This window comes from Sorex araneus, chromosome 7, assembly GCF_027595985.1.
Source record: "Sorex araneus isolate mSorAra2 chromosome 7, mSorAra2.pri, whole genome shotgun sequence".
Lineage (NCBI taxonomy): Eukaryota > Metazoa > Chordata > Mammalia > Eulipotyphla > Soricidae > Sorex > Sorex araneus.
Window position 1 is genome coordinate 73,458,114 of NC_073308.1, and position 21,996 is coordinate 73,480,109.

A 21,996-nucleotide genomic window follows, 5' to 3' on the forward strand; every position below is an offset into this window, starting at 1 on the left:
AGTGCCAAGCAGGGTACAATTTCCTCGCTTACGTTGAGTACATAAATACCATATGCATCCCCTTGTCAATGAAGCAACATTGGTTGAGAACTGTACGTGCAATTTAAATGTTCACTTCCAGCTTGTCTGAACTAATTGTATTTACTATCTGTACCTTTTTGAAACACCAGCTTTCAAGGCATTTTGTCTGTCATTTTAAGACCTACTTCTCTTGATTAACCAGCGTGAGATGAACATCCCACTCTGTTGTTTGCGTGATAATTTTGAAAGATTGTGTTCTTTAGGTTAAAAAAATCTTTATCATAGTCAATACAAAAGCACAATTCTAGGATGTACTTTGAGCTTAAGCTCTAGGCACAGTGAAAATTAAGAACACATACGGTCACAAAATAAAGTTAGGTGTGGTCAGATTTAAAAAAAAAAGTGTTGTAATGATTTGGGTAACTTTGAGGTTTGGGACACTTGAAAATGAGTCTGATCAGCACCATTCTGCTGAAGGCAGAAATGTGGGGACTGGAGACGTTTACAGGCGTCTGTCGCCTGGAGCAATAAACTTCCGGCCTCTGGAAGGCCCTTGGCTATACCCGGGAACTGCCGTGTTTGTGTCTCAGACTCCGAGACAGGAGTGAGTGAACATTCCTCTGCCCAGGGCCATGCCTGTGTTTCTAACAACATCCGTCACACAAAACAGGCCAACGGGGTGTGGGTGGTGACAAGAAGCATCTGTGTGTGTCTCTGTCAGCGCCAGGGCCAGACTACGAGATTCCCAGCGCCTTCTGGGCGCCCTGGTGGCCAGTCTCTCCCCAGCCCTGTCCTGCAGGGTCATGCCCCCTGGGCAGCCACGCTGGCCTGATGGGGTCGATTTCCTTCTTTCTATCACACCATGTTTTTACCGCTGGCCACATGTCATCCTGGAGGAAGGGAGTGAAAGCTGCTGTCACCAAGATGAATTCGTGTTTCGCTTAACATCCACTCACCTTTACGTATTGAAAGAAGAAAAATACAACCTGTTCAGACTATCCCCGGCAGCTTTCCTGCTACCCAGGACGGTCTCAGCAGTTAGAAAGATCCTTCAATAATCCGTCAAAACCTGACATCACTGTGCAAGAGGCTGTTGGCTCCTAGATCTCATTTCGGATGGATGTGCGAGAGCTGCTACACCCTTCAGTCCCGTGTCACATTTGGCCTTTCATGTTCTCAGCTGAAGCTATGGGGAATTCAAAGCTATTTCAAAGCATAATTATAGCAATCTGCATATAAAAGGCTGTATGTCCTACAGAGGGTTCTGGGGAAAAGCAAACTCTTTCAAAGAAGAAAATTGGAAGTAATTCCCACAACTAAAATTCACTAAAGTTAATGCATTTTTTTTCGTCTGATGAGAACAGTTTTATTATTATTTTTAAGCCAATAGAAGATTAATTCAGAAAATTGTGGGGACTTTTTGTGAAATGGGGGGGGAGGCGAGGGAGGGCAGAGCAGAAGTGGAGTCTGGAGAAAAAAGCAGGGAGAGGAGAAAGAGGGCATGGACGGGCTACGTGTCCCTTGTGGGAGTGTCCAGGGTGCACCAGGAAAATCACTGCTTCACATGGCCCGAGCAGACAGAAGCGTTCCCGCTGACATACTGCACTCATTTCTGCTGCTGCGTGATCACCTGCCCCAGCACAGAGCAGCCACCGTCCAGTCCGCCAGAGTCTGTGATCCTCTGGACCCGGGTGCGGCTGCAAACTCTTCTGAGGGAAGCTTTGCTGGGCGTCCTTTGGGCCACTGCCCGGCCGAGCTGGAGGCTCACTTGAAGACACAGCTGAGCGGGAACCCGGTTCCCTGCTGGCTCCTTGGCTTCGCAGGGCTGCTTCCTCCTCGGGCAGCTGCCGTGTCCCCACACAGGTGCCTCCAGGACATCTCTGCAAAGGAGGGGAGAGGGAATGAGACCCTGGCCACCCACTCGCCTCACTGCTGTGGTTTATGTGCACCCCCAAGTTACTGGGGCACCTCCCCCCTCTACAATGCTCCTTTCTTATGAGGGCACTAGCTACATCGCCCTACAATCAAGAAAAGAATATCCCGAGCACCGCCAGGAGTGATCCCTGAGCACATGAGCCAGGAGTAGCCCCTTGTGCATCACCGGGTGTGACCCGAAAACAAAAAAATTATAATAAATAAATAAATAAATAAATAAATAAATAAATAAGTGTCTTCTGTGATTTAAAAAAAAGAAAAGAAAAGAATATCCACAGGAGGGGCCGGAGAGATAGCACAGTGGGTAGGGCGTTTGCCTTGCATGCGGCCGACCCGGGTTCAATCCCCGGCATCCCATATGGTCCCCCAAGCACCGCCAGGAGTAATTCCTAAGTGCAAAGCCAGGAGTAGCCCCTGAGCATCGCTGGGTGTGACCCAAAAAGCAAAAAAAAAAAAAAAGAATATCCACAGGAGGCAGGAATCTTGGAAACATTCTTGTGAAGTCACCTTGGGCATTTAGGGGATGGAGGGGGGTGTGGGAGACTTTGTGCATATGTTTAATTTCTTTGGCTTTTGCTTTGGAGGCCACTTGGTGCTGCTGAGGGCTAGCTCCTGGTTCTGTGCTCAGGACTCACTCCTGATGCTGGCTGAGGGTAGCGGGATGAAACCTGGGCCAGCCATCTGCAAGTCTTACCGCTGGACTGTCTCTCTGGTCCCTTGGGACACACTTTCCTAAAATGACCAGGGCTTTTCAAAATAGAAGTCCTTTCAATGTGTTTTAATCAGGGAGAAACTGTTACCGTACAGATTCCGCCTTTTTCTTCCTTCCAAATATATTGCTCTCCAAATAGAATCTTGCTAGATTTAGAAAGTTGTCCTAGGTTGAATAAAATTAAGTAACTTAAACATTCAAAATCACCCATTTCTATCTTTTTTTTTAAAAACCAGGGAAAATTTGAGATTAAATTTTTTTTCTCACAAAAATAATTGGTAAATTCTGGAGCTAACAAAATACTTAGCACTGAAGTTCTGTAGTAGATTGTTACCCTTGTGTATGTGCCAATTCTTGATCACCAGGTCACCAAGACTCAGGGGTCAGTCATGGCCGCAAAGACATCCCTCAGATGGTCCTATTTCGCCATGCACAGTGGAATTAAATCAACTCCAAGAACTGAAACTTGCAAGTTGCCTCTTAGTATCTGGACACTAGTTTCAGACACTATGCAAAGAACAGCGATATGGAGAATAAACCAACGGAATGTAAGGAATGCTATACTGGGCTTTGAACCATGCTTTCATTTGCAATTATCAGTTTAAAAGACAGCCAACTAAAACAGTGATTCTCATCTATGTCACAAGGAACAACGAATGCCACCTATTTTATTTTAGTATAATTGATCATAAATTGTTTGAACCCAATATAAAGTTGTTATTTTATGAAGATAAGTGTAAGAATCAAATTTGGGAAAACAGGAACTTACACATACCATATGTTTGATGTCATTTATTGGAATGCAATGAGAAGAATGAATTAGTGATGCCTTCCACAAATGAGAAAACTCCAAATGTGGTTCAGTGCGATGCCCACTGTACTAATGCTTCCTGCACAGCCCCCAGCAAGAATGCCAGATTCAAGCTTCCTCGCCACTTCAGAGCACATTTCTCCTTCTGATACTCAAGGCTTTCATCTTTCTAGCATAACTCATTCTGTACTTTCCAGTTAAAGAGAGAGAGGGTGAATTAATGATCTCTCCTTAATTTTTCCGAATAGTTCACTAAAATGAAAAGTTCAAAGGAAAATCCTCCAAGTACCAACAAGACAAACTTGTAAGGTAACAACTGCGATGGCATTTCAAAAGTTCAAACGTGAATGAAGAAACTGTGGGGGCTGAAGAGAGCAGCAGGAAGGGCCCTTGCCTTTCATGCTGCCAACCAAGGTTTGATCCCCTCAGCCCTCATATGGACCCTTTTCCCTTCCAGGAGTGACCCCTAAGTGCAAAGTCAGGGATTATGCTCTGAGCACTGCTGGGTGTGGCCACAAGCCAAACAAACTCTGAAAGGTAACTGTGGTCTTAGAAATACTTAGTTGGAAAATAAGAGCATGAAGAAAAAACTTGATTCACCACACACACACACACACACACACACACACACACACACACGCACACACACCCCCCCTACGCACGTGCACGCAAACACACATACACTCAAACACACCCAAAAATGCAGAATCAACATGATGAAAGCAAAGTAACATTTTTTTTAAATCAGAAATGCCCTTCAGAATCAATTAGAGTTCAAGATGCCTTCAATTCCAGATTAACACAAGCATGTTGATCCCACAGATTAGAAGACAGAGATATATTCCCTTAGGAGGATGTGGCAGCGATCTTTTGATTATTCCATAGGAGGTAGTTATAGTACTGTTTAATTACCATATTTTTAAATCATTTTATCTTTTTCCTAAGAGATAAAAAGTTTCTCAAGAAAACTTTGAATTTTGTCTCCTAATCATGTTCCCCTAATTATCTTTCAGCATTTTATCTTCAGGAAGAAAATTCCCAAAGCGTTTCTCTTAGGTACAAATAATCCAGGAAGAGAACCCTCTAGATAAATGGATTCAACAAGTGCCCTACATACACACACACATACACACACAATTTATTGTCAGCATTCAAGTATCATTCTTAATTATGAACAAACAGCCAAGTGATCACAAGATACTTGCAAAAAACTCTTCCCTAATTCTAGGGAAAAGACACTATTTGGAGGGAATAAAATGTGCAGGGAACTAGCATCAAGTAAGTAAGAACCCTCTAGATAGCAGGAAATGGACTGAACAAATGATATCTGGGTTTTAGACCAGAACCTTCCATTGTAGCACTGCATTTCTCTAGCAAGAAAGATTGATTCCCTAGTAGCTATGTCAAAATACCTACGGCACCATGACTGCAAAGCACAGTACTTCGCGCCAATCTGACTTACACTGGAGATTTTTAAATTCTGGATTGCAACTACTGCCTTAAGGAGGCAATATTGATGATACCGATTCAAGTTTTTCTGCAGTAAACAAATTCTATCAATGTGATCTTGTAGAGAAAAACCCCGTTGCCACCACCAGATGTGTCTCGTAACAACACAAAGAAAAGGGAAGGAAGGAAGGGAGGTGAGCGATGTTACTGCACTGACTAAGACCACAGCCCAAGGTCTGACGGCTCCAGAGGCCCTGGGTAACCTGCAAGGGCCATAAGTTGTGGCATCTAGTACAGGAAACTGGCGCGCCCGGCTCTGTGCCAGCCTTTGTCAGAACAGTCACCACAAGCTGCACGACGAAGTCTTCTGCACGCAGAGCTTCTCACTAAAGCTGAGCACTGTTCCCACAGCCCGCAGGCAGTGTGCCTTGGGTCAGGGAGGCTCCGTTCCAAAGCTCTGTCCAGCCACCGTGGGCTCCCTGAAGCCAACTCACTGCAGGACGGGGTCACCGCGCTTCTCTTGGCACTGGCCAGGGAAGCACAGCACTCAGCGCACAGAGTCTTTCCCGTGCCTCTTGCAACCTGGCAAGCCCCCGCCCCCCGGGACAGTTGGGTGAAAATGACCGGGAGTTCAGGAGCTAGTGGGCCACACTGTCCCCCTTTCCATCTGCAGGGACTCCTGGAGGGCAGCCACTTTTCCTTTCTGACCCCGAACATCCCCCCAGGTGCAGGCTCTCAGGCTTGGCCGCAGGCAAGCATGCAGCCGGGAGTCATCTTTGCCTTGGATATCCTGGCCCGGGAGCAGCCCCCCCTGCACTATTTTACACACTCCGGCATGTTGTGTAAGAGTTGTAGCCTGCAAAGTAGAGGGGTGGGGGCGTGTGTTGCCGCCCAGACACCTGAGATATAACTCAACGTGAAAGATGCCGTTAGAGCTCAGGGGCCCTCGGGGACACTTCAGCCCTTTGTGAACTGCAGAGACTGTTCACGAGGACCAGCGCGGTCATTTCACTTCTCAGGACAGACCGTGCAGGGCTCCCCTCTAGACCCTGGACACGTGGTTCCACCGAGAGGTAAGGAGGTGCCCAGCTCTTGCTATAGACTATAATCTCAACCCACCACCTCTGGGCACATGCATTCCCTATATTAACCCCAAAGAATTTCTCCATTTCTTCATGATCCTAAAGGGACCCTCTGTCAGGTTCCGGTTGTGGAAGAGCATCTCCCTTCAGGACTCTCTTTCTCCACCTCCAGGGCCTCAGCCTTGCTCTTGCAGCTCCTGATGGTCAGATGGGCCAACGCCTCCGACCCAGCCCCAGCCACACTTCCCTTACTCCAGATTTCACTTCCCAGGGAGACTCCAAAATCCAGTCTTCTCAAGGGGGTGCTTGTTTGGCAAAGGTTTCCTTTCATTGGAGAACCTGTCACCTTTTGTAAGGGACATGTGCATTGTAAAGAAGTTGGAGGTGAGTGGGATAGAACCTGCACCTCAGGAGAGACCCTCCCACCTCCTTCTCCAGCTCCCGCCCCCCTGCCCTCAGCCTCCCGTGAGCTGGGCTTATTTCAAGGGCACCTCGGGCCTGGTGGGCGAGTTTCTCAATCTTCTTGGGCCCCTCCCACGTGGAGCAGGAAGGATCCACGTGACTCTGAAGTTTGATTTTCTGGCCTTGCCCCATCCGTCTGTCTGGTGCTTCTGCCTGATGCTTATTTGATTACTTGCTAGCTTGGCAGAAGCCGGAGGCAAGTGAGATGTTTTCTGTTTGCTCAGACCCCAGCAGTACCATTGATTTCCCATGAGTCAATCCCATCCCCAGGGAAACCTCCCTCTTGGTACCAGAAAATCTCATTGTTCCGGCTGTCACTGCCTCCTGTGGCTCCTTAAATGCTGTCAGTCTGTCTGCCCACCCGAGGCCGGCCTGTGAGTGGCAGTGTTCCCCGCCTGATCATCAGAATTCAGATCCTCCCCCCTCCTCGATTTTTCTTTCTCTTTCCATATCTGAATCAGCGCCCTGAGGCCAGTGGAGCTAACCGGGTGGAGGGTCTGTGGCAGCCCGTGGTTTCGTGGCCACCCACTCAACCCCATTCCCCTGGAGCAGCTGGGTGTCACACTCGATTTCCCGAAGAAGGGATCCTCTTGGTTACACGGGCTTTGCATATCCGCTGCCCACATAACATGTTGTTCAGACGAATAAAATCGCATCTATTAAACCAGCTTTTCCTTCTAAATATAAACCAGAAAAGGACAGTCGGAACAGCCTTCCGTCTCTGAGGCCAAATTCTGTGGCGTCTTCTACGTGAGACTCATCCTGCCAGAGGAACATGTGGCGGGAAGGGGCACGCTGAGAGATTCAAACTAGAACTTGAAGCTTTTTAAATAGAGTGACGGCAAGTTAGTGACACTCGGAGGAGGAGGTCCAGTGTGGTGGGGTGGGGGGGTGAGAGCACAGCCCAGAGGTGGGTTTCTAGGGGGACTCCAAGGTGCTATTCTGGGTCTGTTGGTCCAAGGTCGTTTGCTTTATTTTATCCCAGGGACACTGAGCACCGGGACACTTTCAAGATCTGAACTGTGCTTCTGTGATGCCCACTTGTGAAAGGTGAAAGTAAGCTCCATGGCTAAGGGCATGGGTGCTGGTGGGCACGGGAGCCAGGCCAGCAACGCAAAAGGAGTGGGGGGGAGGAGCTGCAGGGGGGGAGGGATGAAAACATTATTTCAATTCATGTGGAAAAGGGAGACCAAGAGGTATTTTTTCAACGGTTACGTTTTCACTCTTGGATCTCGCTTCCTCTTCTCAAGTAATGTCTTAAGCATAAAGCATCGGAGGCTGATGTCACCAGCCTCCTTGTCAAACCGGCCAAGCCCAGTTTGGACATACGCTCTCTGCAAAACTGCACCGGGTGCGAGAAGGGGGGAGCCCTTATGATGTATATGTATGCATTTGGCATACTATATATTTATAGAATTATTCCAAGTAAACATGAGGAGAGTGAAAGCAAGAGATAAGATTTAATATTAATTGTCGTTAGCAAACATTACACAGAGCACAAAAGCAGAATACAGCGGAGCCCAGCACCTGACCGGAAGAGACAAATCTACAATTTTCCGGCAATACTTAAAGCGGAATGCAGCTCAGAGCCCACGGGGACGGCACTCGGCTCTCAAAACTTCTCCCTAAAACCCAAATTATTTGCCCTCCCCAAAGTCGCAAAAATCTGTCCCCTTCCTCTGCTTTCATTGGTTTCACCACAACTCCGGGTGCTCCTGTATCGTCTAGAGACAGATGTGCAGAACTGGGAGTCCGCCTCCACCCCAAAGGAAAGGAGAACTCCTTTTGCTGAAGGCGTGGGATACTAAACTGAGCGGGACTGGGTCAGTTTGCTCCGCTGACTTCCATCTTCTAATTCTTCTTCTGTATGATGCAGGAATAGACCTCCAAGGAAGTGCCAGAAGAGATGGGGACGACTCAACCTTCACAAATGCTCCATTGCCCTGCTGGTGCACACAACTCACTTGGAATTGGCAACCTGTACCCCCTCCCCCTCTCAACAGCTCCGTCTCTGAGAATTACCTTGGTCCTGCTCTTAGAACGTGAGGACAGTGCCTTAGGGTCGCCGAGGCCTTAGGAATGGAGGAACATTTGCAAACATTTGCATGTGTGTCCCTCCACCTTGGCAAAGGAAGACAGGAGAACCACAAGTGACCCTGTGTGGCAGCCCCCAGAAGGGTTGCGACACTGTCTTCTGGGGAAAAGAGAAGCTGCTCTCTGCTTCCACGGGGCGGGTGTGCCGCTGAGCCGGACTTCACACGTCGGCATGGGCATGTCCTACCTAGAATTACCCGGCTAGCGCTGGCTTTCACTTGTTTTCTCCTAGTTTCAACATGTATCTACACGTACTTTGACTTAAAAACTCAGTACTCCTTCTCAGGCTTGTTGAACCGATTGGGTCAGTTCTCTCGCTTGGGCGTGCTGGTCTAAATTCGGCTTTATTGGCACACCCTTGAGTAGGAGCATTCCAGGGTCTCTGTATCCACGCTACCCCCTGAGAAACAAGGGCGGTTTGCACACAGTGTCAAAGAAACACATCCTTAATTGTGAGGCTGTGGAGATGCCCAGGATACATTTCGATGATCAGACATGATTACCTTTCCATCAGCATTCCAAATATGAATAAAGGGCACAGAATGTCTATGCTTCCCTCTGACATTCATATTTCCCTGGAGGCCGTTCTCCATGAGTCTCCTGTAGAGATTAAAACTCTCTCCACCCACAACCCCCCATATACACACATCCATGTACACAAGTGTATGTAATCACACATGCACACACGTGCTCACATGTGTAAATGCCTGCACATAGCACGCACACACACACACACACACACACACCACACAGATTCAAATGGAGAGAGATGAATTTGTCAGAAGTCTTTTACTAACAAGGAAACATACCTAAGAATATGGAAGTCCTCACACATACTAAAATAGAGTTTCTGGCTTCTGTAGTTCCCTGTCCCGACATCCACTCTTTTCCCGATTTGTATTTCAGAGCAGCGTCCTCACTATGATAAAGAGAAAGGGACTGTATGCCAGGTTAGTCGATTATGATGTGAATTAAAAGTCCCTCCCCAAATTGCTGAGGAGTGCCCCAGTGATAACCGACTGGACTCAAAGAAAGTGCATGAGAGTGAAAGGAGAAGGAAAAGCATTTTCACCCACCCAGGTTATCAACAGAACTTTGACATGTTTGTTTTTTTTCCTTTAAAACAGAAATGCTTTCTGAGAAGCATGGGCTAAGTCACAGACAGTGAAGCTGAAGACCGTACCTGGTACATTTAGATTCTAGTTTTCATCACAAAGACACAAAACTTTCCATTTATAAAAGAGAAAACAAGACACGGAGCAAGGCTTGTTTGAACAGCCAGAGGACACCCAGGAGAGAACGGGCTGACGAGCTAAAAAATGACAGCTTTAAGATGTCACAATTAGAACCACTAAAAAAAAAATTCTATTTTCTCAAGCAGATCTCCTGAACACTATCCCATTCCATTTCTATGACATAAAACGTGTGCAAAAAAAAAAAAAGTATGATTCTTTCAAAAACACATTAGTTCCAACAAATGTTTATTTCCCTGGAAATAGAAAGATATTCAAAAAGCACAGTGGAGTCTGGCGGGGCGGGGGAGGGAAGTCCTAGGGCAGCAAGCAGTCTGACGTGTCCCAGTTTGCAGTGGTCGGGAGAGAAGCTGCCGGCGAGCCGTGGGGAGGACGGGAGGATGACTGCATTGGATTCCCGACTCCATCGCACCGAGAAACGAGACGCTAAGTGGACCGCGCTGGCCAGGGTTATCAGAGGCAGGTCAGCCTTTTCTCTTGTGGTTTGGAAATTAGCATTGCTTAAACGTAAGTCTAGAGCACTCCGGAAGATCGAGAAAGGAATGATTTCCAAGTGTAAACTGTATCCCACACTTTTCGTAACCAATGACAGCCACGGGAAATGATGCTCGTAAATCAAGGATGCCACTGTGTGCTCGCGTTCTCTACACACCCCACACTCCAGTTACCTACTTCTCATAGACACTACCGCTACGTGTACTTCTCCACAGTCTACAAGGGCGAGGGCTAAGGTCCAGATGAGAACTGATTTTCGGAAATGATCTTCCCTGACTTTTCACAGCACAAAATACGCTTAATTCTGAAATAGAAAACATATGGTGCGGTGCTTCTCACGCACCGGAAGCAATGATTCACAATAAGAAACAGACTTCACATCCCAACCTATTTTACACACGTGTCCGAGAAAACGTTTCACAAGGAATGATTTGCAGCGACCATGGATGAAGTATCTTGGTACTTTTCTACTCTACCTTTCCCTTATTAAATTTACTTATGCTTATTGTTCAATGCTTGTAACGCATTAAGTTGCTTTTTAAAATGGCTCGTATTGGGTTCTTGGTGACAAATTTTATTATTTAATTACTTGATCATTTAATCAATATTTTCCTGTAATTTCTTTGGTTCCTAAAGCACACTACAATTTTGTTGAAGGCAGATTTTGCCATGAATTCTCACTTTCCTTCATTGTCAGAACTAAATCTAAGTTTGCAATCTATTCATTTGTGATTTTTTTCCTCTGGAAAATCATAACCTTGATTAAATAGAAGAATTCATGACATGATTCCCAGAAAGACTAAAAGTGATAGAAGACAGAGGTCTAAGGGAACCAAAGCAACATAATTCTTGTTCTTAGCACTTCATTCTGAGTTTTCATTTCTGTATATTTTATCCATATTTTCCCTTCATGGGATTGGCTTTATTAGATGTTCAGAGCTAGAGGAATATTATTTCTCTCCCTTGTTGCATCATAAGGGAAATCAATGACTAGAACTATGTAGTTTGAACACGAGAAAATCATTTACATAACCACATGGATTAAGACCCATAATACTGTTTTTTTTTTTTTTGCTTTTTGGGTCACACCCAGCGTTGCTCAGGTGTTACTTCTGGCTTTGCACTCAGGAATTACTCCTGGCAGTGCTTGGGGGACTATATGGGATGCCGGGGATTGAACCCGGGTCGGCTGCGTGCAAGGCAAACGCCCTACCCACTGTGCTATCACTCCGGCCCCAAGACCCATAATACTTTGTCTCAGTCTTTAGGGAATGTAAATTTCTGTAAGCTTCATTCAAATTATTTAAAAAAAAAGATTAGTATCTTGATTTTTAATTTTCTTGAAAATAATACCATATGAATTTTATTTCTTTCTTACATTTCCATCAAGTTTCAGTAGGGAAGAAATGTTTAATTTTTAGATCTTTTACTTTTATTGCTTGAAGGCACTCATATCCTATGTACAACCTCAACATTGGTCCATGTAGACCCTAGGGATTTCTTACAAAGAAATAACACTGAAAGTAAAAGATAATAGGTGAAAAGAAAAGTATACTTAAAATGTTCATTGTGGGTTCATAAGAACCATAGGAATCTAAATCCTACTCTCAAAACTAAAAATATAGTGAAAGCCTTTAAACCGAGCATATGTTGCTTCAAATGAGACTCAGTTTTGAACAGATGTCCCCTTAGACCTGTTATATTAAGAGTAAAATTACTAAATCAGCATTAGTTCTTTTAAAACTTAGGGCCATATTTTGCCACTGATTTTTATTCAAAGCTCCCACAGACAGTAGTGGAAGATTCATGCATGGAAAGATGGCATAATATGTATCCTAGTTTTATTTATTTCATATGTATACAGCAGTATAAAATAATATATTACATTTACACTCATTTCACTTATGTATGATTATAGCATTCACAGTAACAACACTATAGTTAAGATTTAAACTCATCTTTTATTATAATACCCTGTTTTCACTCACAGATAACTGTCTTGAAAATGTGTTTAGAGGAGCTGAAATTCCCTGCCTTGCTTTCAGCCCAGCGATCGATGGATAAACGGGTTGCATGTCTGAGGAGTTTTACCAGTAGAGATTTTTGAGTCTCATGTGAAAATTTACCATTTTTCTGCATTATTGGTGTAGCATTTTCACGTAACCCAAAAATACCTGGAGTGTTTTAAACTAAGCATGTGACAAGATTTTTGTTTAGTTTAGTTTTGTTTTTTTTTTAAGAAATAAAAGCCTTTTTTTTTTCTGGTTTTACAAATACTTAAAAAATAACAATGATTAGAAATCCATGCATGCACACTAAAGGTATTAGACTCTAGTCAAATTATTGCCTGCAATACTCGGCGGCACCTAGTCTTCTGCATTCTTGGGGAATGCTATATTCTAAATCTATGCCAAGGGTCACGAGGAAAAAATACTCTAGGGAACAGGAGTTTTCCACAAATCGCTAGAGAAGAATTTTGTCGGACCTAGGAGAGAAGTGTCCTTGAAGTGCTAACTCTATATAAAATAATTTTGCTACTCCATGGCATAAAAAATATGGAATTTTGTTTTTCTATTTTTCCTTGTTAAAAAGGAACGTAAAAAGGATGTTAAGTGCATGCAAAGCATTTAGCACTACAAAATTAGAAGTTGAAAAAGATAAAGAACCCAGGAAATTGTAATATGAAAAATATAGGATTTTCAGAAAAAATATCAAGTCTACTGATGTCACAACCATTTTTTGAGTTTCCTCGGGTATTAAATGCATGCTGAGAAATATGAAGGGAGAAAAAACAGAAGTGAAGACAAACGGAAGGGTGATTGTCAGTCAGGAAAATGAATGCTTATTCCTTAGCCTGATTATTTGTCACATTCTGATTGCACAATTTTATTAGTGATTAACTTAACTGCATTAACTTTTAGAATGTAAAAGTTACAGTTAATACAGATTTGCTAAAGTTTATGTGAACACTGTGAGAATTTTTTTCTCTTACTGGAGAATCTGAAGGTTTTCTATATAGGAGACAATCTGATAGCAAATTATAGCACTATTAAGTGAAAGAGAAAAATAAAGAATTAAAATGTTAATCTATTGTGTTATTTGCAATGTTAGTAGACATTGCATTTCAATTTCTTAAAGAAAAGATTCACATTTTCATCATATTTCTCAGCAAAAACAATATACTTATAATGATACAGATTTCATATCCGTGAAGTCACTCAGATGATATTTAGATATTTGATTTTAAATGATTTCACAAAATTATATTCAAAAGTTAAAAATTAGAACTTTATAGATGGATAAATCATTTCTAAAAAAAATGTCATTTGACATACTTTGAGACATTAAGACATTAATGTTTCCACAGGAAAATATTTTGACTTCTTACTACTCTAAAACTAACCATGTTCACAAGGAGTAAATATCTTGACTTTTTATTTCTGAAACAGTTTATTGGTGAAATATGGAGCCTTTGGATATTATTTTTCATTGATGTGTATAAAATTAAAAAGTTGGGTATTAGGATATAGGATTAAATGGAATACCTATTACAAAATTCATTTACATAATAGCTTAATAAATGTTTATTTGTGAACCTTCATAATCGGTCCGTTGTATTTCTACTCTTTATAATGTCCCTCACTAGTATAAAACATTTTGGACATTTATTAACATCATATTCTTACGCTGTTGTGACTTCTGATTTATTCTAGATGTGATACATAGTTGACTAATAAGCTTATCATTAATATTTTATGTTTAAAAAATTCTATTTGCCTCACAAATTACGTTTTGCTCTCTTTTTTGTAAATTGATGATACAATTTAAAACTAAAATGCAATTAATATAACTGGCTACTGCACTATATAAATGAACAGTAAACACATACATGAGATAAGAAGTTGGTTCCAGAAGGATTATGTACAAAGCTATTAAGGGTTAAATAATTAAATACAATGTCTTTAAAACAAATGAATTGATAACTCACCTCATATATTATATACATACGAAGTGAATTAATCTTATTTTCCATGCATGCAATAAGCAGATGGATGAATGATTTTCCTCTTAGTTGAAAAATAATGAATGAAAGGTTTTAATTAAATCAGGGTGATTCAACAAGAAAACTGTTTTCTTGTTTAAAAAGCGATGATAGAACACTTCCCGCCCCACCTCCGTTTAATTACATAGAAATGTTTCCTTACTAAATTTGTCTGGCATCAAAATATCAATGTAGTTATGCCAAAACTTGAAAATAATGTTAGCGGCTGCACTGAGTAGATGTGCTTTCTGTGTGTCAAAGATGAGGGCTTGGCTTCAGCGATTTTTAAAGGGTCCCCAAAACTGGGGACACTGAGCATATGCTTTTGCTATATGAATCTGTTGGGATTAGGGTAGATCAATATCTAGGATGATGACAATGAGTGACACCGAGAGATCACTCAAATATGTATGCAGAGGAACTGTAAATACATGTCTGTGTTCTAATGTTAAGACGAATGGAATAATTGCCACTGAAATGAGAAAACATTCCGTGGGACATGTGTCATGCATCAAGTGTTGGACTCTTTGATAATTTAGCTCTGTTTACGCTATCCTTGTACCAGAGATCAGGTAAAGAGGAGGGAAACTATTTCAAAGTTGATCTGCAATTGATTTGGGCACCATTTAGACAGCAATGTTGAAGGCTATGAGGAGGAGCTGAAACATCCTTTCCTTGAATATTTTTTTTTTAGCAGATGATCCACATTCCTTGATTTCCTCCTCCCTTCACTGGGTTTTGACAAATAAGAAACAACAGTTAAAAAATGTAAACTAAAGAAAAATGCATCTCATTGAACTTAATAATTAACCTTATTGACATGAAAATAAATTCCAAGCTTCACTTTTCTAGGCTGACTCATGAAGAATTTTCTCGTTACTAAAACTGTGACTACATTTAAGCTACGTAAGATAATACTGGAATAATAGTCTACCATGTTTCTATCTCCAGACTGATTTAATCTGTTTTAAATTTAGAGATTGTTTATAGCTTAATGCTATGCTTTACCAGCTCAAATATTTATATGCCTCTATAATTTCATAGTTTTAAGTAGCTTTTATATCCGTGTGCCATTAGTAAGAATCATAAAACTATGAAAAACTATGCAAAATAAAATTCTCTGCAAGTTCTATGATCAAGGATTCCTTAAAATAGGCATCTTCAGTTACACGTTTTACACCACAAAATGTACAGACACCCAGTGTTTTTTTCTAACAACAAATACAGATGAATTTATAGATTCTTTATAAAAGCTTTAAATGATGCTAAATTCAAAGCCATAAAATTGAAATAATGTAGAGTGTTCGATATTTTGAGAAGATATGTTTAGTGTTCTGATAACATCGACAGCTCTATCTTTGGCATTGAAAATTCCCTACGAGTACTTGACAAAATCGTGTAGCTTAGAGCTTCGTTTTCTTTTGAACAAGGAAAAACAGGGTTGAATGAGAAATAAATGAGGAAACTATTAATGCTGTTTATTTTCTTAGTAAGTTTATCTTTGGGACCCTGAATTACCTTTTACTTTATTGTATGATGTGGACTGTATGAATCCATTTAAAAACCAACTGAGTTGTACCACATTTTAGGAAAATTATATAATATAATATATATATTTTATATTTATTTAGAAGCTTTGAAATAGTACAGTAAACACTTTGCAACACGGTGTATAAACTACAGAATGTCTTTGATATTTTGTGGGTCCTTAGAATACAACATATTTTATAACCCACAGGTGAAAAGAACATAATCACAATCTCTCTTGTAAAGTTGGAATAGTTTGGGGAACACTTGATCACACAAAAATAATATAAAACAGTCAAGTTTCAAACAGTGATATTGCATTTATAATGCACAAATTTCCTTTATCTTTATGACTGGCTTCTCGTGGTGAATATAAACATCTAAAGGGCTCAGTGACATTTGGAGAGAGAAAGATATATAGTGCTGTAAACAGGCACACACTGATCTAGGAGGCAAAGTCAGCCGCCTCTAAAGTCTCTACAGTTCTGCACATTTCAACTCATTTCTCAGGCCTGCTGAGAGCAATTAGGTCCTATCATTGGCCGCGATGATCCCGCCGGAAATCTAAGCCTCAGTTACACGCAACTAACTGGAGGGCCAAGATAATGAAGTTGAAAAGTTGATGCTTTTGTTGGTCGACTTTGTGCAAATCATGCTGCTTCAGGTAAGTCCTGTAGAATTGACTAGCATATCCTTTTCCGTGCTGCGAAAAAGAAAGAAAAATACTCTAAGCAACAGAGCCTGACTTTGGGAGTTTAGAACCGCACGATACTGTACAAGAAGCAAATGCACCGGGAGACCAGAGCCAGTTCTGCACCCCTGGTTTCTCACAGTCATGCTCCGATTCCGTTTCTACAAACCGGCTTCGGCTGGAAGACGTGTATTGCCAGGGCAGACCACAGTGTGAAGACTGACTTTTGACAGGGACCCACGGAACCATCCGTGCGTGACCAGAGGGAAGCGCGCGGTGCCCGGGGCCCGAAGGGAACCAGTTCTCAGGAGAGCTGTCACGTGTCCTGAATTTGATTTAGCAACTAAGCGATATGAACTAAATCAACAGAGTATAAAAAAAGTTGTGCAATCGAGTGTTTACAATTAATCTTGAAAGTTGAAGGATGATTCATCTTTTCTATGTATATTTAATTTGATTGCTTAAAATCGCATAAAACTCAAATCACTTTATGGTCTAGGGAGGTAAATTTGTTCCCCCAAAGAGTGCGCTTTTCACCTAGTGAGGATAAAGGTGAAGTAGCTAGACATCACGGGCTTTTGTTCAATCTTTTAAACAATATTGAATTACAGTGTAGAAAGTCCAAATTCAATCACTCTAATTTTATTCCTTTTTAATTATTTTTAATGATAAAGGATATTTCGTCCCACTCATGGAATTCATAGTAATACAGAGCAAGATGAAAACAGAGGCTGGGATTCTTTGATCCCCATCTGATACATACCGAAAAAAAAAATCACAAAAATATGCTGGTAATGAAGAGAACCCAAAAGCGATTCGATACAAAACTGAAATTTAAATCTACACCATGTAGCACAAATGAATTGCTCCAAACGAGGCACTGGTTGCTTTTATTTATTTTTGTTATATGAACATAAGACCATTTTAGTCAGTTCAATTTCTTTCTGGGGTAAATCTACTTACTTCAAGGAGGTTATCTAGCCATTTACTTTTCCTAAATAATTCTCCTAATTTTCCTATCTGTTCTTCCTCACACATTCAGTTTTTATCCATCAGACAATCAAATAGTTCCTTACTACTTTACCTTTTAGCAGACAAACACCAATAAAATTATAAGTATCTAATGACAAAAATTAAAGTGAAAAATAATATGTTCAGGGGCTATGTAGTAATCAGTTTTAAAAATAGAAACATTTTTGTTCCACAATGTCATATAATAGCATGTATTAAAATGTGTGTTAGCTAAATACAGAGTGACACAGTAGTCATTAGAAACTTACCTGATAATAAAGCTACATATGGATTATAGTCTAAGCAAATAGAGAGATGGCTCATTGAAAGGATAAAATTCCCTCTCGTATGCCTTTGGGTTCAAGTTCTCTGTTTTATGAAAAACTAGAGGACAATGAGTCAAAAGCATTTTGTTCATACCAATCAGAATTTAAAGTTCTGAGGAGTAAGTTAGAATGTTAACTACCATAGAAATGAACAAATAAAAAATGAATCAGAATATGTAATTGCAGTGATCACATGACACTATTCATATTAGTGTGAGTGAAAGCAAAATAATAATAATTTTATAAGGGAGTTTTCATGTTGCTTTGGAAAACCCAGGAAAGACTACCATTCTGCAAATAATATCTTTTTTTTCTCAAAATACCTTAGGGATAGTATGTATCAGTTGATGATTTTGTTTTGAATATCAGAAAAATTTCTAGGAAGCATTGTTCTAGTAGTTCAAGAACAAAAAGAAAAAAGAGTGATCTATAAACTAATTTATTAAGTGAATAAACTAAAAAAAGATCTCATTTTAGTATAAAGGTAGAAAACAGTCTAGTTACTGCTATATTTAAATTAGCAAAATATTTCTAACCTTTAAAATGTTTTGAGCGGGCAGGGAAAACTATTAGCATACATATTATATATTCATTTGATTCACCAAAATATAAGAAGAAATTTTGTTTTTAAAATGGATCATTGTTACACTCACACAGAAATTCTGCACACATTACACTAAATATCTCAGATTCTCTTTGTCATTAGGTCACACCCAGAAATTCTCAGGGGTTATTTCTAACTCTGTACTCAGAATTACTCCTGCCAGGGCCCCGGGGATGATATGGGGTGCCAGGGATGGAACCCAGGTTGGCCAGGTGCAAGGCAAGCACCCTATCAGCTGTACTTGCTCTAAATATCTTAAGTACAAACATCAGCTTTAAAGCCACATTTCAATTGCTGCTCAGTGTCACAAGTGTGTTGCTTTTATTTAAAATGCATCTATTCTAGTATGTTCACAATATACTAACCTTTAATAAATGCACATTATTCCACTTATCTGTTAATGCAAGAATGCAAATATGAACAGACCTGAGACCGGAGGAGGTAGGTCTAGCAGATTTGGCTGGGGAGGGACAACGTCCTCTATTTCAGAAGTTTTTTTTCCCAGATGCAAAGTATTGCCAAAGAGAGAAAATGCAAGACACTACTGTTTCTAAAGTTAGAATCACATGCATTTCATTTCAAGGCTTTTAAAAGGTGAGCTTGAATTCTGAATAATTATTTTGTGCAGGCTGTATAGGTTAGCGTTATACAAGAGGCATACAAATATTATTTTTAAAAAAATCGATGTTTTAGAGTCAGCACCAAGGACAGTTCTAGACTGTCAGTGAGCCCTCTTATGAATTTGCCGAAGCACCTCAAGGTAGACAGAATGAGCCTGATGCATCAGATCCCTGCCTTTTCTGATGTAATCCACATATGGACAGGAATGAACAAAGTCCAGCTGAAGGGAGGAATTAACAAAGGAACAGTACTGCTTGTCCTTTGCCTTTAACAAATACTCTTTGCTGTCTTTCCTCTCCTGCCCTACTATTTAGGGAACCACTCACTGCATATAGATAAAAGATGTTCTCCTCAGTCAAATCAAAATTGATAAGGAAGAAGCAGTTAGCACTTCCTTTTTACCTCTATTCATTCACCACATTTATTCATATGATAAATCATAGAAATGTTACATTTAGGACATTTATCTTAATTAAAAATCACTCTAACAAAAGAGAAACCCACATATTTACCTTTCATCCAACATCTATACCTGTCTCTCTGTAGTTTATACATGTATATAGACATTTAGTATATATGCATAAATATATATATTTTTCTTTCGGAGGCCAGTTTGGAATTTTGAGCCCCACCTAGCAGAGTTTGGCGCTTACACAGATTCTGTGCTCAGAGGATTACTCCTGGTGGTTGGAAACCCGGGACCTGGTCCAGAGTAGCCTACACACAAGACAGAATCTTAGCCCCCAAACCATCTCTCCACCCCGTAAACCTGCTAATGAACTTCCACAATGCATATTTTTCCTATACTGTGAAACCCTGTTACTGACTTTGAGAATCTCTAAAGTATAATATTAAACTATGAGGCTTTAAAACAATTCTTGTTAATGACTTTGAGAAGAATAAATGTAAACATGGATATGGCAGTAACAATTGTGAAATTATCCATGCTGATAATCTGCTGATGCCACGTGACAGACCAACTGTAGTCTGCGGAAAACGTATTTTGTATATTAAAATAATCTGAATACTCATATTTTCCTATTTGCATAACAAGCAATAAAATCCATGTTAAACAGCATGACTGAATAAAGCACAGAATTTAGAGAAACAAAACTTGTGAAAGGACTTAATCTCTCCCTGCAATGTAAAGAGAGAACACCCTTCAAAAATCCCCGAAGGTGTCCAGAGGGAAGAGGCTGAGATCTGTCATCCAGCCCGGGGTGTATTCAAATGCTGGCTGAGGCTCACAGCATACTGCCTTTGCTGTGAACGCAAACCCATTCCCCACTGTAGCAAAGCAGGGATGCCTGATTTCCACTCTAATGTGAAACTATCTTATCTGAAACATCACTTAAAAGGCAGCTCCATTAGAGATATGCTCAGTTGTATAATCATTTCTTTGAACTTTCTTATTCTTGAATTATTATTAAGGATACTTTTTCAAATTTTTCTAGAGAAACTTTAATTTTTCTGTTTAATACTAAACTCCAGAAATTAACTGTTAGCAATAATTGCTTGCTTGATTTGTCTTTCTTCTCTCCACATCATCAACTCCTGATTTATGTTTGACTTTATCTCGAAACATATAGCTGCACATTCTTCATATTATAGTTTCCCCTCGCATCAAATGTTTAAAGATTTTTAATTTAAAGATATGTAATTAAAATTTGTTATGTTATGCTCTATTATTAATTACAAAAAATTAGAAGTTTTTGTTAGTATAATACAATATTTCTTTCTGTTCAAGAATAACAAGCATCACTAATGTTGATTCTTTCAAATGTTTACTTCAGTACATTATGAATATGATTTAATTTTATAATGTTCATACCATCTGCATGCTAAATTTCCTCTCCCCCGCTCATTTTATCAAATACTATGACTTTTTAAGTTAAGCTTTATAGAAAATCTTTTTTTTAAAGAAAGCCCTATTTGAAGCAGGTTTTTCCTTATATAAACTTGATGATTTTTTTATCAATTTGAAAAATAATGACACAAACAAACCTTCAGTTAATATAATCATCCATGACATAAATAACTTAACAAAATGAAGCTTTTGTTTTTTAGTTTAGTTTCTATGTGTATAATCTGCAATTAACATTTTTTTAATAATTTAGAAGACAAATATGGATATTTTAAAAGATAAAAATGTGACGAGTGTAGTTCTGTGAGATGGAAGTTCATGTGACTCAAACAGCAAAATGGATCATTTCTAAGAGATGCGACAAGCATATTAAACATAATAATCTCTTCATGGAACACTTAAATGGTCATCATCACCCCTAAGAATCCAATGTTACTGAATAGTATTGTATTTTAGTTGTGATGGAGAAGATAGAGCAATTTGAGACCAGAGATTGAAGAATAATTTGGAACTCGTTTTCTCAGTAAAGAGCGTATATGTGCAAAGAAGGAATTTTGATCATTTGAAAGGTAACCTCAAGGTCAAGCAGATGCGTTAGGGCCCAAGAAATTTAGAATTGAGGGCCCGTGAAAAGACCTAAATTTCCCAATACTGGGAATTTTCAGAACTTAATATTGCTTAATATTTATTTTGAAATCAAATTTGGTTTGAGCAAAAGCCTCAGCAATCTTGAAAGCAGGGGTTTCTACAGTTCCAGATTTGAGTCAACAGTACAATGGTGCCCCGTGACAGCAATCAGGAAGAGAATCTTCTAGAATAGTGTTTCTCAACCTTTTCCAGTCACATTCCCCTTCGGACCTTGCTTCCTTCACATGGACTCCTTCTCCCCAGCCCTACCTCTGAGCTCTCTCTCTGGCTTTCTGCCATGACCCCTATTAATAAGATTTTCACCTGCAGCCTAGGGATGTCCTGGGAACCATAGGAGGCATTTAGGGC

The 21,996-nt window shown here is 40.4% G+C and overlaps 1 protein-coding gene across 2 annotated transcripts in view; it reads right to left on the bottom strand.

Moving 5' to 3' along the window:
• Positions 1 to 1,360: 1,360 nt before the first annotated feature.
• Positions 1,361 to 21,996, bottom strand: part of PCDH10 (protocadherin 10) — a 57,933-nt gene continuing 37,297 nt past the window's right edge. The window contains exon 5 of one of the 2 annotated variants that reach the window (XM_055144456.1): positions 1,361 to 1,901. In XM_055144456.1, coding sequence (XP_055000431.1) covers positions 1,786 to 1,901 — 116 coding nt within the window. In that variant the 3' untranslated portion in view covers positions 1,361 to 1,785. Of the gene's footprint in view, positions 1,902 to 12,138; positions 16,587 to 21,996 lie in introns of those variants that run through there. The other variant, XM_055144457.1, reaches the window with a different exon arrangement.